This window comes from Pleurodeles waltl, chromosome 4_1 (assembly GCF_031143425.1).
Source record: "Pleurodeles waltl isolate 20211129_DDA chromosome 4_1, aPleWal1.hap1.20221129, whole genome shotgun sequence".
Lineage (NCBI taxonomy): Eukaryota > Metazoa > Chordata > Amphibia > Caudata > Salamandridae > Pleurodeles > Pleurodeles waltl.
In genome coordinates, this window is record NC_090442.1 from 395,050,514 (window position 1) to 395,068,338 (window position 17,825).

A 17,825-nucleotide genomic window follows, 5' to 3' on the forward strand; every position below is an offset into this window, starting at 1 on the left:
GGCAACTGCTCCCGACCCCCAGTACTGCCCAATGGAACGAGTGAGTGCCCGGTGTAGCAAGAAGTGGCCCTGTGGAAGATCATGTCCTTGCCGAAAGTCCTGGAAGGGCAGTAATTTGCCCTCCTTATACAAGTCCCCCATCCATGTGGCCCCTGCATCTATCCATGTGAGTAGTCCCCTCCACTCTCCCGCTCACGGCAGCCAGCAGAGCCAGGACAATGGAATGTCAGGAGAGTCAAGCGTGATCAGGCCCGCCCTCTGGAGGCATCGTCTCCAGCAGTGACAGATAACGGCGGCCTCGGCGGTCAGAGCCGGTCTCCCTCCCGCTGCATTAAAAAAAGATTCCCGCCAGTGTGGCTATGGAGGGAACCGCCAAGCTCTCGATGTTCTCTCCAGTGACGCCATTTCCCATCCACCGTGCCAGCCATTGCAGCTGTGCAGCAAGGTAATAGGCCCCAAAGTCAGGTACCGCCAGCCTGCCCTCCGTCCGAAGTCTCTTCAGGGTAGTTAGTGCCACCCTGCATCTTCCCCCTCCCCATATCAATGCGGTGACAGCCATATCCAGCTCTTTGAACAGGGCACGCCAGACCCAGAGTGGTAATGCCGCAAAATAGCACAGCAGTCGGGGCAGCACCACCATTTTAAGGAGCGCAACCCGTCCGGCCACCAAGAGCGGGTGCGAGCCCCAGAATCCGAAGCTCGACCTCAGAGCCATGACCGCCTTTCCGATGTTGCTGTCTAGGATATCTGAATGGGAGTGATATACTCGTACACCAAGGTACGTGATGCAACATGGCTCCCATGTCACACCACCCAGCTCCGTCGGTGGTGCACACCTCGCCGTCAGTGAAAACAAGAATGATTTTTGCCAGTTGACCCGCAATCCCGATAGCCGACCAAAGCTCGCCAGCAGGGCCCCTGCTACCTCCTTCCCCGGGCCAGTATCCCGTAAGAATAAGAGTAGGTCGTCTTCGTATAGAGCAATCGCATGATGGCGGTAGCATCTGGTCAAGTCTCGGTACCAGGTGGCCGCCGTCGCCTGAGCGGCCAGTGGCTCCATTGCCAGGGCAAACAGCAGTGGTAACAGGGGACACCCCTGTCTGGTGCCCCTGCCAACCGAGTACTGTTCTGAAATGATTGTGCCCGTCCTAACCCTAGCCTTGGGGTCTGTGTAAAGCAGCTGTGTCCATTTGATGAAACCTTCCCCAAGACCCATGTGTGCAAGGACCGCGTATAGGTAATCCGACTCCAGACTATCAAATGCCTTCTCTATGTCTATGGCAAGGACTGCTGACCTGGGTTTTGAAGAGGCCACAGAATCCTTAAGATAAAGCAGCCGACGTATGTTCTGAGTGGTGCCCCTAGTAGGAACGGATCCCGCTTGATTTGGGTGAACCAGTTGCGTCATATAGGGCAACAATCTCATTGCTAGCACTGAACTCAATATTTTATAGTCAGAGTTAAGCATGGAGAGGGACCTATAAGTCCTGCTATCATCAGGAGGCTTGCCCGGTTTGAGCAATGGCACAATTAGGGCCTCACCCGTCGAGCCCGGTAGGCGTCCCGCCGCGCGCCTCATTATATAATTGCGCCAGCTTGGGGGTGAGTATCTGTGCATAGGTTGCATAGAACTCAATGGGTAGTCCATCCGTGCCTGGTGCTTTCCCACAAGCTAGTCCCGCTACGGCAGCCCTAATCTCTGACAGCTCGATGTCCCCGCCCAGGGCACTACACGCTTTGTTGGTTAGGGTCTGGGGTGGTAGTGCCGACAAGAGATCCTGTAGTTCAGATCTCATCCCGCAGTACAAGCTGGTATAAAGGGTAGTGTAATATTCGCGGAAGTACAAGTTTATGTCAGCTTGGTGATAAAGCTTTTCCCCCAATGGGGTAGCGATCTTCATAATGGGAGTTCCTCATTTGGCGGGGTTGGCCAACCATGTATAGTCGAAGCACCTTAGCATCTCACTGTGATCCGCAACCTTGTCCCTGGCTTTCTGCTCCTCTCTCTGCTTCTCCGGGTGATCCGGTGAGAGTTTCTCTAGTGACCTAAGTTCCTTCTCTGCTACAACAATATCCCACAATAAGGACCCACTGATCCTGATGGAAGTTGCCATGCAGTGGCCACGCACTACCACCTTGAATGCTTCCCAAAGTGTCTGCGGTGAAGTGGCGGTGGGTTCATTGTCTTCGAAGTAGTGGGTTATGTGCTCCCTAATCTGTTCTCGGAAAGCAGGGTCCGCCGGTATCCATCAATGTGTTAGTAACCCGGAATGGGACTCCCACCCTGACCCATATCAAGGTTCCCCTTGCATATGCTGAGTAAGTTGTGTAGAATAATTGCCCCCTCCATCTCCTTTGCAGTGCTGCGCCCTCTGTGGCCATCAGGTGGGTCTCCTGCAACATTGCTACGTGTACCCCTCTTCTACGCAGATAAGAATATACCTTGTACCGTTTGGTCATATTGTGCATTCCCCTTATATTCCAGGAGATCACCTTATACCCATGTGGATCACCCATTAGAGATATCCACTGAGCACCCCCTTCAGACAGCTGCCACCTGATTAGGTGACCCAGACCATCACTTCCTGCGGACAGTGTGTTCCACTACAGGCAAAGCATTTAACATTTCCCTCTGTAAACAACCAAAACTCCCTCAACTCCCCTTCCCCAGGACAGGAGATAAAACAGTTCTCCATCCAAACTGTTTCAAACGTAAGTCAGTTCTGGATGAGCAGGCCAAAGAGAACGATCAAGCCAGCCAAGGTGACGAGCTCCTGGCCCGGAATTAACTTCCTTATCTTGCTGCATGTCTCATAATTCACGTGGCTCAGGCGTCTTGAAACCAGTAAAAGTAAAAGTGCCGAATGCAGGGGCAGTCCATCAGATTATGCACTCCGAGGTTCCCGGTGTCACCACCAGCAGTTCCAAACTCATTGCTGCAGAGCTTGCAGACTCCGCTTTCGAGTCCGATCCCCCCGCTTCCCTCATCGTGCGAGTCAAGCGCGGGCTACTGTTTCTTTGTCTGAAGGAGGCCACCGCCACCACGGCGGCTCAGTGCCTCTCCGCTTGTGCCTCCTCCTGAGTGGGCGCCACGGTCCTCCGCCTGGTTCCTCTCGCACCCCGGTGTCTCCTGCGGGGCCTGGAGTCACGGGCGGCCCCCGTCCCTGTCGGGCCCTCCCGTTCCTCCAACCAGTCTCTTGCCTCTTGTGGTGCACAAAAGAACTGTGCTCCCCAACCATCCGCCACTCTCAATGTGGAGGGGAACAGCATAGCGAATAGGATATTCAGTTGCTGCAGGCACTTCTTGATTTCAGAGTACGTTGCTCTTTGTCTCTGCACCTCTCGAGAGTAATCAGGAAAGATACCAATCAGGGAGTTCTCTATCCTTATTTCTCCAAACTTTCTGGCCTGTGCCAGGATATGGTCCCGATCTCTGTAATACAGTAAGCCGGCTATTACCGGTCTCAGCGCAGCCCCCGGGGGGGTCGGTGCGGGGACCCTATGCGCTCTCTCGAGGGCAAAGAAGTGCGAGAGGCCCTCTGGCACAACACTTTCAGAGATCCAACGCTCCAAGTATTCAGGTAGGTTGCGCTGGCCAATTTGTTCGGGGAGACCTATTATGCGAATATTGTTCCTTCTGGACCTGTTTTCCGCATCTTCAGCGCGGGCAATTAAGATATCTGTTTGCTTCTCCAATTTAGTGGTCCGTTCCTTGGCTGCTGTCAGCCTGGGACTAGGGGTGTCCAGTGTTCGCTCCGTCATCATCACTCGCTCCGCAAGGCGGCGCTGATCCTCCCAGAGCAGTCCTGGGTCTACCGCCAATGAGTCAATCTTTGTTTCAAGGCTCTCCCTGGAAAATGTGATTGCTTGCTTTATGTCTCCCAGCGAGATACCTTCAGGCAGGCCCCCAACCTCCCCAGCTCGCGGTGTCTTAGTAGGGGGGGACGCCGGGCAGCTCCGCTGTGCACCCGCTTCACCTATCACAACCTTTTTCTTCCCCAGCTTGCCCATCCTGTGGGGGAGAGGGGTCCGCAGTTCTAGTTCAATATTGCTGATCACCCCAGCTATAACCATCAGGGATGGCTGCCCAGCCGGTGGTGTGGCCCAAGTCTCGCAGCTCGATCTGATTTCTGTCAACGGCCATCCCCTCCAACTTCGGTTGCCCCCAGAGCCCTCCAGTCTGCAGGTCTCACACCTCGATGAATATGGAGGTAAGGTGAGTCACGCCTGACCGGGCCACACAATGCGCTCCTCACCGGGCCCCCTGCCGGGGAGTGGGTCCCTCAACGTCATCTGGGTGGTCCCCATGTGTGCCTTGAGGCTCTGAACGGCCCAGGCTACCCCTCAATTGTTAGGCGGGGCTCCGTGCCTGTTCAAAGGATCCCAGCGTGGCTGCCATTTTAGGGTCATGCGGCACTAGGCTCCTGCCGCCTCCACTCCTGGCTGGTACCCTCCGCGGCCCAGGGGTCGCCCCGGCAGTGACTCTCCCCCCACCAGTCGGTCGCCCGGTGCAAGTTCACTGGGGGGTAGAGTCCACTTGATGCAGTGCGCCCGCCATCTTGGAGTCAGGCAGCGCGCTGTCAGCTCAGTCTTCGCCCACCAAACTCTGCTTTTCGGGCGGGTTAGCCCCCCAGAAACCCGAGCTTCCGTCTCCCCAGCCTCTGCAGACGGGAGGCACAGCCGGTGCCTCGGGCGATGCAGTCGGGATGGTCTGCAATCAGAGGTCCCGGGCCGGAGCTCTTCCTCGTGGCTGCTCACTCCATGAGTGCCAAGCCTCACCCCCCCCCCCCCCCCAAATCACAAACGGTTTGCCACAAAAGTTAGAAATTTGCTCTTGTAGAATAACTCTAATATTTGAAGATAATTTCTGAAATTCAAAAGATTTGCTAAGGATCAAAGGAGGTTCTTAAGAAGTTACTGACGTTCACAGAATCACTGTGTATTTCAAACTTAGCATATGCGCATGCGGATATTAAAACGTAGTAAAATTTACATGGGTAGACTTGATGCACTTGTGCATTAGTATACATCAGATTTTTCCTATTCACAGGGAAAATATGTTTTGGCATAGGGGGATCCCTTCAACACTCGCACTGAATATGGAGTGTTCCTTCCAAACTCTCACCAAGGGAACACTCTTCCTCTGAGGAAATTTGTATAAATGTTCATGATGGAGCGATATGTGAAACATTTATGGGAATGCTCATGAAGTTACATGTTCGTGAGTAGTTACCTAACCTTTCGAGACACATCCACAAAAACCCTACCCCTACCCTTCCACCACATTAAAAAAGGCAGAAAAACTCCAGACTCACAGATTTTCCAAGTACTTAAAATACATTGTAAGGACAACTTAAAGTATACTGATTAAATGAATCAGCATGAGGCTTTTGCACACATCATTCTTGTTATTGCCCTTCAGTGACGCTTAGGTCTGTTGAACGTTTGTGACTAGGGCTCACATATATATAGAAATCACAAGGAATATTTATAGCGAAGCAAAATGTTTCAAAATGGATTAACAGAGAATAATGCAAGTTTTAAAGATGCCATACCTTCCAGCAAACATGGTTTCTGCCTGAGCAGCAATTTCATCTATATCAGGAACAATAACTGGAAAAACAGAACATATTTCCACAATCAACAAAAATCAGAAATGTGAATGCTAGTTTTGTAATTCACTGCCAAATACTGCACAGATACATTTAAATCATACAGCCAAATGTTTTTTTTATCATACATAGGTTTTATGGGAATATGATAAATAAAAGAAACATTGTCCTGTTCATCGCTGGTCAATATAATTTGTGCTGGTGCACAAAATAACATCTAGAAATACGTGTGTACTGGTACTAGTCCAATAAATGTACTTGTGCATCCTTTATCAGAAGTAAAGTTTTGACATTACATTGTAATGTTCAAAATAGCCCCTAGAGGGCACCATAACAAAAATATCATTTGTAAGAAACATGGTCATGTAACTGTATTGTTAGCCCCTAGAGGGGATAAGCCCATGAAAAAAAAACACAGGAGAAAGCAGTGTAACCATATACTTGACCCCTAAAGGGCATTTTGCTAGCAGGCCTAATGCAATATTACATACAAGGCCTTTAAAACCAAACTTCTCCCAGCTGTAAAATATAAGTTGTAGCCACCAGAAAGCTTAAAAGACACTGAATGGTGGGAGGAGTTATTATTTTGGGGTCCCCACTAACCTAGTCTGGGGAACCAGAGAAAATGTAGACAGAAAGAATACATTGTGGTCAATGTTTTGAAGGTGGTCCCTTTGTCCTAGGGCCACTACAGGCTGAGTTATGAGCAAAAATGTTTTGTAAAGGTAATGCCCTGCAAAGCATTATGGGAAAGTTTCCGTGCCATGAATATTTTAATATGTTGATGTGACCGTAATGCTTTAAACACGCCCTAGAGGATACCACAATGAAAATAGCATTTGTAAGAAACATGGCCAAGTAACTAGTTAGCCCCTAGATGGTATAACCACACAAAAATAAAATGAAATAAATAATGCAATGTAACCATATATTTAGCCCCTAGAGCACATAGTGCATTACACATACTCAGGGGTAGCAGACCTATAACAATGATATTGCAAACAAGGCCCTTAAAACACAAGCAACCCCGCTGTAAAACAAAAGTTCCAGCCAAAAGAGAGCTTAAACAGACACTGAATGGTTGGAGGGGTTTTTGTTTTGGGGTCCCCCCAACATACTCTGAGGACCCAGAGATGATGTGGACAGAAAGAGCACATTGTCATGTATGTTTTGGTGGTGGGTCCTAGGACCACCACAGGCTGAGTTATGAGCAAAAATGTTTTGAAAACTTAATGCCCTGCAAAGCATTATGGGTCGAGTTTTCCTGAGTGCAGTGAATATTGTAGTATTGGCTCTCCCACTGTGTTTGTAGTTTCCATCCCAACTGCATAATGGACCTTAGCTGACTATGTTGTAAGAATGACATCCAACTTTGCACAATGTCTAGTGCAGAAGAAGCAATGTTGTTTAGAGTGATTATGCAGTATGACAAGGTGCTAATCTCATTATCTATGACAGCTAATGCTTTCCTGATCTATTTGCCTTAACCGAGCAGCAGCAGCTTCTTGTTGGGAAAGTTTTCAAATTTAATTGTATACCGCATATAAGAAGCACTTTTCACGCTGTCTTCTGGGGACTAACAGGAAATCGTACAAATCTGTATTGTTAGACAGGAGACTGAGGTGTTCTTTTACAGCATCTAGTGAGGAACGTTTTAACCATTGCTGGCATAATTTCCCTACACTGTATGTTGATACTATACCCAAATGTTCTGATCACACATAGCGAGGGTCTGGCCTATTTGTTCTAAACCCCCACCCCGTGGAGTTTACAAAACCTACATGACACACATTTGTGTCCACTGATGTGATGTGATGTGTTAAATGTTACATTTTGGACCCATTCATCGAGCTGACATTCATTTGCATTAATGTATTTTTGCCATTTGTAAAATTTAGCAGGGGCGGGGATACTGGGCACATTCAAGACCTTAATTTCTGCCCAGCCTAAACAACTTGTTTGTTGTACAGTTTCAATAAAAATATAATTTGAACAGGTATGAGGCATGCTCTAAATCAAGCTTCCTTTCCCTTTATTTGCCAATTTTTTGTTCCCCACACACTTTTAAAGTCAATCGACTTCAGCCAGTATTCATAGCCTTCAATAGCCAACCGGGAAACAAAGGAATAAGAATAAATCATTTTGGTGTCAGTTAATAAGATATGTTGCATTTCCATCACTGGCAATTTAAAATAACACGCCTCAGCATTTTTAACATTGTGCCTAAAATATGTGCACTTCTTAGAATATGTTTTGGAACTCCCCACTGGGGGAGTTGGACAGTGCTCCCATTGTGTGCAATAAAAAATAGTCTTTGGGGTACTTGCTCTGTGAATGTAATGATGTCTATAATAATTATAACAGAACATAGCTCCACAATTTTCTTTTGATTGATCAAAATCTTCACTTTCAAATACAGCAAAATATTCTAATTCAGACATCATAGAATCAATTGTTTTTATATCCCAATTATCAGAAACAACTCCAGGTATTATTACATCGTTCATGGAAAGTTTAAATACATATAAAATTTGAATAACCTCCGTCGGGCCATATATATGAAAGGGTACTTTATCCCAATCAATGCCATCAGGAATTGGTATGGCTGAAATGTTCACTAGGACAAGCCTCTGCGGACCTTATGGGAGGAAAAATGTGGTTTTAAGACCTCTTCTACCAATTCAACTGTAGAGCGTTCAAGAAGGTAATGACCATGTATTAGTAAGAAAAAGACGGGGACAAACCCAGTCCAAAGAAGGAAGGCAAGTACAGTCAATAAGAACCACAGATGGTTTAATTCAAGAATAAAATAGTTAATTTTGAGCCAATTTATCAGCTTATGTGCTTTTGACAGTTCTGTTTCAGAAGAGGGAGATGAGTCGGTAAAAGTGTCATTGACGTCAGAAAAGTATCCTGTAAAGAAATGGCTCCCTGTTGCAGTTACCCCCCACTTTTTGCCTGATACTGATGCTGACTTGACTGAGAAGTGTGCTGGAACCCTGCTAACCAGGCCCCAGCACCAGTGTTCTTTCACCTAAAATGTACCATTGTCTCCACAATTGGCACAACCCTGGCATCCAGGTAAGTCCCTTGTAACTGGTACCCCTGGTACGAAGGGCCCTGATGCCAGGGAAGGTCTCTAAGGGCTGCAGCATGTCTTATGCCACCCTAGGGACCCCTCACTCAGCACAGACACACTGCTTGCCAGCTTGTGTGTGCTGGTGGGGAGAAAATGACTAAGTCGACATGGCACTCCCCTCAGGGTGCCATGCCAACCTCGCACTGCCTGTGGCATAGGTAAGTCACCCCTCTAGCAGGCCTTACAGCCCTAAGGCAGGGTGCACTATACCACAGGTGAGGGCATAGGTGCATGAGCACTATGCCCCTACAGTGTCTAAGCAAAACCTTAGACATTGTAAGTGCAGGGTAGCCATAAGAGTATATGGTCTGGGAGTCTGTCAAAAACGAACTCCACAGCTCCATAATGGCTACACTGAATACTGGGAAGTTTGGTATCAAACTTCTCAGAATAATAAACCCACACTGATGCCAGTGTTGGATTTATTAAAAAATGCACACAGAGGGCATCTTAGAGATGCCCCCTGTATTTTACCCAATTGTTCAGTGCAGGACTGACTGGTCTGTGCCAGCCTGCTGCTGAGAGACGAGTTTCTGACCCCATGCGGTGAGAGCCTTTGTGCTCTCTGAGGACAGAAACCAAGCCTGCTCTGGGTGGAGGTGCTTCACACCTCCCCCCTGCAGGAACTGTAACACCTAGCAGTGAGCTTCAAAGGCTCAAGCTTCGTGTTACAATGCCCCAGGGCACTCCAGCTAGTGGAGATGCCCGCACCCTGGACCCAGCCCCCACTTTGGCGGCAAGTCCAGGAGAGATAATGAGAAAAACAAGGAGGAGTCACTGGCCAGTCAGGACAGCCCCTAAGGTGTCCTGAGCTGAGGTGACTCTGACTTTTAGAAATCCTCCATCTTGCAGATGGAGGATTCCCCCAATAGGATTAGGGATGTGCCCCCCTCCCCTCAGGGAGGAGGCACAAAGAGGGTGTACCCACCCTCAGGGCTAGTAGCCATTGGTTACTAACCCCCAGACCTAAACACGCCCTTAAATTTAGTATTTAAGGGCTCCCCAGAACCAAGGAACTCAGATTCCTGCAACCTAAGAAGAAGAGGACTGCTGAGCTGAAAAACCCTGCAGAGAAAACGGAGACACCAACTGCCTTGGCCCCAGCTCTACCGGCCTGTCTCCCCCCTTCGGAAGAAAACTGCTCCAGCGATGCTTTCCCCAGGACCAGCGACCTCTGAATCCTCAGAGGACTGCCCTGCTCTAAAAGGACCAAGAAACTCCAGAGAACAGCGGCCCTGTTCACCCAAGACTGCAACTTTGTTTCCAAAGGAGCAACTTAAAGGCAACAGCGTTTCCCGCCAGAAGCGTGAGACTTGCAACCCTGCACCTGGCGACCCCGACTCGACTGGTGGAGAAACAACACTTCAGGGAGGACCCTCCGGCGACTCCGAGACTGTGAGTAACCAAAGTTGTCCCCTCTGAGCCCCCACAGCGACGCCTGCAGAGGGAATCCCGAGGCTCCCCCTGACCGCGACTGCCTGACTCCCAGATCCCGACGCCTGGAAAAGACCCTGCACCCGCAGCCCCCAGGACCTGAAGGATCGGAACTCCAGTGCAGGAGTGACCCCCAGGAGGCCCTCTCCCTTGTCCAGGTGGTGACTACCCCGAGGAGCCCCCCCCTTGCCTGCCTGCATCGCTGAAGAGACCCCTTGGTCTCCCATTGATTCCAATTGAAAACCCGACGTGTGTTTGCACACTGCACCCGGCCGCCCCCGTGCTGCTGAGGGTGTACTTTCTGTGCTAACTTGTGTCCCCCCCGGTGCCCTACAAAACCCCCCTGGTCTGCCCTCCGAAGACGCGGGTACTTACCTGCTGACAGACTGGAACCGGGGCACCCCCTTCTCCATTGAAGCCTATGTGTTTTGGGCACCACTTTGAACTCTGCACCTGACCGGCCCTGAGCTGCTGGTGTGGTAACTTTGGGGTTGCTCTGAACCCCCAACGGTGGGCTACCTTGGACCCCAATTTGAACCCCGTAGGTGGTTTACTTACCTGCAAGAACTAACCTTAACTTACCTCCCCCAGGAACTGTGAAAATTGCAGTGTGTCCACTTTTAAAATAGCTATATGTGTTTTATGTAAAAAGTATATATGCTATTGTGATTATTCAACGTTCCTAAAGTACTTACCTGCAATACCTTTCAAATGAGATATTACATGTAGAATTTGAACCTGTGGTTCTTAAAATAAACTAAGAAAATATATTTTTCTATACAAAAACCTATTGGCCTGGAATTGTCTCTGAGTGTGTGTTCCTCATTTATTGCCTGTGTGTATGTACAACAAATGCTTAACACTACTCCTTTGATAAGCCTACTGCTCGACCACACTACCACAAAATAGATCTCGCTATCTTACCTCTAAGGCAGTGGTTCCCAAACTGTGGGCCGCGGCACCCCGGTGCGCCGTTACAAGTTGCCGGGGGCGCCGCGCGCATTTTGGACAACATTAAATGCCGCACTTCAAAAAAAGATTTATGCGCGCGGACGTTTCCTTACGCGTGCATAATTTTTTTTTTCCAGCTGGCCGAGTAAAGCATGATTAGCAGCATTTCATGTTGGGGGGGGGATTACATGAGCCCCACCTGCCAACGCCTTGCATATGGTTTCACCCGGTCCCAGCGTGATTACGTTCTTCAAACCTTCGGCATTTACAGGCGCGGCAATTCAGAAGAGAGCACTGGGACTGGGGTGTTATTACCCCTGCGATCCTCAGCGTTGCGCCGTTGCCGTTCCTTGTTGAATTTCGGCTCGTTAGGACAGGTAATTATTATCACCGGCAATCTTTTTTCCACAAATATAATACTTTGTGTTATTATTGTTCATGTATATTGAGTTTAATTTCTTGATGACTCCTGTCTAACATTAAATGCAGGTTAATATACAGTAAAATTAATAAATTAATGAGTGAATCGCTGATGTATATTGAGTTTCATTTCTTGATGACTCCTGTCTTACATTAAAAGCAGGTTAATATACAGTAAAATTAATAAATTAATGAGTGAATCGGTTAAGAATTCATTAAAAAAGGAAAAAAGGAAAGGAAACAGACTTTCTCCACCAATGCAAACAGAATGTGGAACAACATTCCTGTATCGGCACTAGAACCCTCCTTCAAATTAGGAAACAGCTAAAGACACACATATTTGAAGAATTACAATGATTATATCAAGGTCACGATCTACGCCTACTCTCAGAATCCGGCCATCTCTCTAAACTCGGGCACTGTACAAATACCACATATTAGCACTAATCCTGGCCTCGGGTCAGAATATAAACAAGGTGACTGCTCCTAAGGAAACTTTTAAGATAATACATTTCACAATGAAAATGGATATCTATAATTTTTAATAGTTTCTGTTATAGGAGGCTAAGGAAACAGAGCTCTTATTTTATTACCGAGCTGAGTGAGCTGAAGGGGAAGGATATACCAATATGTATAGCTGACTGAAATAAGGACTGCATTTGAGATACATAGTGCACCTCAATATGTGGGTGTGCTGTATGAGCACAGTGGCCTTAAGAGGCTTCCAGAGAGATCCAATATATGGCAGAAAAGCTCGATCCTCACTATATTTCTGAAACTCCAAAATGTAAATTTTTTCATGAAGAAATAGCTGCACTCTTTATACTGCAGCGTAGTTTAGAATACTAAATGCCGTTCATTTAAGACTTACATTTTAAGTTAATTCTGGTGGTGGTGTTGGTGGATAAGTAGTGGAGCTGATCGAGCGGTAAACATGGTTTGTAGTTTGTAATTGGGCAGTATGCTGTGATTTTTAGTATTGTGTTTGTGTTTTTGTGCGTTTGTTGTTGGGTAACAACTTTGCCTTGCACCATAGTTGTTAATGCCTTCCCCGATCTGTCCTATCTTGATGTTAAGAATTGCACCCTGCAGAAACCACCCCTTTTCTCAAGAAACTGCAGAGTGGGAGTGTGAACCTCAGTGCTCAATTTGTAAATAAGAATGTGCCAGTGCCCAAGGTCCTCCTCTTAAACATGGGCTGCTGAAATTAAATGTGGGAAAACGGAATACTGAGGCAGTGTAATACTAAATCCATCTCAGGCCTCTTCAATGATTTTAAAACCACTTCCTTCCCCTTCAGCTCACTCTTGCAGCTTTCTGTTTTCTACCATTGTGACACTATTTCGTTTTTCTCTTCCTCAGTCTTTCCCTTTCTTCTCTTCTCTTCTACGTGTGAACTGATTGGCATCTTTATGATTGACAATGAAGAGATTTTTAATACCGAGTTCAAGTTCGTCTGAGCAAAGTGAAGTCTCAGGTTCTTCAGAGAAAAAAGAGGATGGGAAGCAAAAAACCAAGTACAGAAAGTATGATGACAGGTATCTAGATTATGGTTTCACATGTGTACAGGTTAATAATGAGGAGCGTCCTCAATGTGTAATCTGTTTAAAAGTTTTGGCTTTAGAATCCATGCTTCCAAGTAAACTAAAGCGTCATCTTGAAAGCCTTCACCCAAATGTGGTTGGAAAGCCAAGGGAATTTTTCCAAAGAAAACTAACAGAAGCCAAGTTACAAAAGACCACTTTCTCAAAACAAGCCAAAGTTAACAGTAACGCCCTCTTGTCTTCTTATAAAGTGGCCTATCGTGTTGCACAGTGTAAAAAACCACACACAATTGCAGAAGAGCTGATTTTGCCTGCTGCTGTTGATATGGTAACCATCATGCTTGGCGAAGATGCTGGTAAACAGCTGCTCAAAGTGCCTCTTTCTAATAATACTATCAGCCGGAGGATAAACGATATGGCTGACGATATTAACGATCAGCTCATCTGTAACTTAAAAGGCAAAGACTTTGCACTCCAACTGGACGAGGCAACAGACAACCAAAAAGACACCCATCTTATTTGCTATGTCAGGTTTGTTAATGAAAAGAAAATAGTTGAGGATTTGTTGTTCTGTAAGGAAATGAAAGGTGGAACTACCGGTCAAGATTTGTTTGCGGTTGTGGATGATTTTATGGTACAGAATCAGATTGACTGGGAGAGATGTGTTGGAGTTTGTACAGACGGGGGTCGTTCAATGGCTGGATGCTACCAAGGACTTCAAGCTCGCATACGGTCTAAAGCACCTAATGCTATTTGGACACACTGTATAATACACAGAGAAGCACTAGCAGCAGGAAACCTCAGTGAAGAACTGCATAATATTCTGAAAATAGTCACCAAAGTGATAAATTTTATTAAAACAAGACCAATGAAAGCAAGATTTTTTGCTAAGCTGTGTGAAGACATAGGTGCCGAACACTCATGCCTCTTGTTCTACAGCAGTTCTCGATGGCTGTCTCTCGGTAACTCCCTGCTTAGGGTGTATGAGCTTAGGAATGAAATATACTCATATCTACACGATGATGAACATTGTTTTGCTGACAAATTTATTGATGCAGACTTTCTAATACAAATGGCTTTTCTTTCGGATCTTTTTGAAAAACTGAACACACTGAACAAGTCCTTGCAAGGTAATAATACTAACATCTTGCAGCTCTCAGACAAAGTTTCAGGGTTTAAGAAAAAAATCATCCTTTGGAAAGGCAGTGTAAGCAAAGGTGACTATAAATGTTTTCCTTCATTGGACACGTTTCTGCAAGACAATGAGATGGCATTAAAGGAGGAACTGAGGACAGTTTTTGTTCTGTATTTGTCACAACTGCATTTTCACCTTCAGAAATATTTCCCAGAGGATGAAGTGGAGCCAATAAAATGGGTGAGAGATCCCTTCAATGCTGAGATACCTCAGCATTTCAATAACGAGGAAGCAGAACAGCTCATTGACATTTCAAGTGACTCAACATTGAAAGTACAATTCCAGTCTCTGTCACTTCTTGAGTTTTGGTGCCAAACTCAAGATGAATACCCAGTGATTAGCAAGATTGCCCTGCGTGTTTTGATCCCATTTGCTACTTCCTACCTTTGTGAAGCTGGTTTCTCAGCAGTTGCAGTGATAAAGTCAAAATATAGGGCAAAAATTCACCTTGAAAAAGAAATGCGTGTTGCGATCTCAAAAATAACACCAAGATTTGAGGAGCTTTGTAAAGAAAAACAAGCACATCCATCTCACTAGGATTTTCCAAACATAGGCCTTTCTATTTTGTTCACATTCAGACTCCCTGGTTTTTCTTGTTAATTAAAAAACATTTACTACAGAACTTTGTTGTGTGGTTAATCTTACATGTGTTCAAAAAAGGTTGCTAATTCGTGGAAACATTTTTGGCTCTTGATATTGTATTGTTTCTGACTTAACTGAATAAAAAAAAAAGTAAACAACTTGTATTTTTATTTTGTTACCAATATGATAATACCTTCATCGCCTACATCCCAATTATTTGCAGGGAGAAAATTTGAAGTACTCCTGAGGCTGGGCTTACATCGCCCACCCGAAAAAAAAAGTAACATAATGGGGAGCCGCGGGCAATGGCCAATGTAGGTGAAGGGAGCCGCCAGTCGAAAAAATTTGGGAACCACTGCTCTAAGGGGAATCCTTGGACTCTGTGCATACTATTCCTTACTTTGAAATAGTGCATACAGAGCCAACTTCCTACATATCCAGAAGCAGTTCATGCAAAAACTGGAGCCATGTTTGGAAGAACAGAGGTGGCAGAAGTCTCCCTCTGTGGTTCATAGCAAACTATTCCATTCGTTGTGTAGAATTTGAGTAGAATCCCTTAATATTGTTGACACTGCTTGTCAAGAAGTTAATAGGACTAATGAAAAATCATGTTCCACCCTCCGCAAGCTCAGAGAGGTGTCAGTGTTGCTGCTTAAACCCTGTAGAGGAACATCCTCGTCTGCAGTAAGAGGGATTCGGGTACTACCCACTAGTTCTCTAGGTCTGCTGTGCAGGATTGGCCATATAGTGTAGCTTGACATTGTAAATGGAGACAAAGCGATTTTCTTTAGAACCAGGCAGCAGTGGTAGAATATCAGTTCTGGTACCATGTATTCCCAGAACTGGAACCGGCGCACAATAGGAAGAACCAAACTACTTTTTCACAGCATTTTTTTCATGTACTAGATCCCCAACTTTAGGAATCCAGCTGTTGGTGTTATTGGTGCATCCCCTATTCCTAAGGAGGCAGCACTGGCAGATGCGTTGTCGTCACTGAACTGGTGTAAGTCCTGCAAGACATTGACATGTTCATTTATGTCAAAAGATTTATCTGCCGCCTCCGTACCAGGAACATCAAGATCTGGAACATACATTTCTGTTCTAAACAGGCATTCATATGGGGTACGTCCTCCCAAGGACCTTCTGGGCAGATTATTAAGTGCTCTCTGGACTTCATACAGGTGATTAAGCTAACTACAACCTATGCCTAATAGTCTAGCTGTTAAGGATTGTTTTAAATCATGGCTTCCACGCTCCATGACACTATTTCCCTCTGGATGATACAGAGACGAATAATACAGTTGGCCCCTAACAAAACCATGGAGTCCCTGAATGCCCTTGAGGCGGAAGCAGGGCCTTGGTCCGAGTGGAAAGCTGCAACTGCATATGTGCTGATTAAAATCTTTAATAACAGTTCAAGTGTCAGTCGAGCCTTGTGGCTATACCTATAGAAATCTGGAGCCAACAGCGACTAGGGTGTATTTGTAGGCACCATCAGGTGTCAGGGGGCCACAATGCTCCAGGTACACACATTGTAGAGGTTTGTTGGAAATTAGGAGGGGTGTCTGCAGTGGGCATTTGACGGTGGGCCCTTTTATTTGCTGACAGATGGCACAGCAAAGGACATATATAGACCTGGCCACCAGTAGAGTGTTTGTAATAATGAAATAGTAGCCACCATACCAGCATGGGCAAAAGCAACTCCCTCATGCGTTGCTTTGCTAAACTCTGGTCTTTGATCTAGGTTGGGGATCACACGATCACCCAACCCTGGTATTGTTACCAGGGCAGTATTGAGGCTGTAGGAATATTTGGCATGATATGCCTTTGGCATTGGGCTTGCCTTCAGCCAAAGCTTCATGGCAGGCAGGTTTCATCATCCAACCTTGTCCGTGAACGAGTTACTGCAGTAACCGAAGCCGTGGCTACTGCTGACTTGGCCGCTTCATCAGCCAAGGTATTGTCAATAACGTGTATTCAACACGTTGATGTGCCAATGTATGTACTACATGGACAATGAGTAGTGTTTCGTTCAGATCTGCTACTTTCACCCACAGGAGTCGTGTTTGATGGTGTTGCTCTTTGAATCTATGAACTCATTCTGGCGCCAATAATGCAGATTTTTATTGAAGGACTGGACACAATAGTACGAATCACAGAGGATTAACATTAACTGTTCTGGATCAGTGTGTTCCAGTGCCATCACCAGAGCCTTGAGCTCTACCAACTGTGCAGTGCAGTCCCCTTAGGTCTGCATGTAAGTGTGTTGTGGATGGAATTCGCCATCTTTCATGTAGCCACTCATGACCACACAAGTGGCAGAGTATTGATGTTTAGTGCCTCCTGTGGGCTGGGCTGAGCCATCAGTGTACATAATTACTTGATATTGTTCAATACGCAACATGTTTGCAGGAACAGGGTATTCAACTTCATACTGTCAAAATTCTTGAGTTTGCCATTTTGGATCAAAAACATAATTGACATCAGTGGCTGTCAGAGACATTGCCCATTGAATCCAACATGGATGTAGTGCCTTAGCATTAGGAACACTGGCTTTGGTGACAGCCCCAAGCGCTGAGATAGGAGATACGACAATGATGAATTTCCCCCGGGCCAGAGGTTTCTCTTTAATGACAGCCATCCGAACAGCAGTCAGATTTTTGTTTGTGGGAACAAAGCGTTGTTCAGCTGTGGAAAACAAATGTGATTTGAATGCAATAGGGACGATATCACCCTCATTAAATGTTACATAGGAGAAACCAATGGCACCAGCAATTACTCTGATGACCAAGTGTGTTTTGTTGTCCCTTGCGTGTAAGTGTTTAGCTCCCAGCATTTCTTGTTGCAATGCTCTGAGAATACGTGTATGTTCGACTGTCTAACATTTGCTTGAAAAGTCAGGATTTTTAATGCATATAATGGTTTGATGTGTTGTGCATAATATGGAA

At 46.2% G+C, this 17,825-nt stretch overlaps 1 protein-coding gene across 5 annotated transcripts in view; it reads right to left on the reverse strand.

The window, feature by feature from the left end:
• The window catches only part of ITPR2 (inositol 1,4,5-trisphosphate receptor type 2), a 1,367,642-nt gene that overhangs the window by 833,061 nt on the left and 516,756 nt on the right, over positions 1-17,825 (reverse strand). For all 5 annotated transcript variants that reach the window (XM_069228605.1, XM_069228604.1, XM_069228603.1 and 2 more), the window contains one exon: positions 5,556-5,613. In XM_069228605.1, coding sequence (XP_069084706.1) covers positions 5,556-5,613 — 58 coding nt within the window. The remainder of the gene's footprint in view (positions 1-5,555; positions 5,614-17,825) is intronic.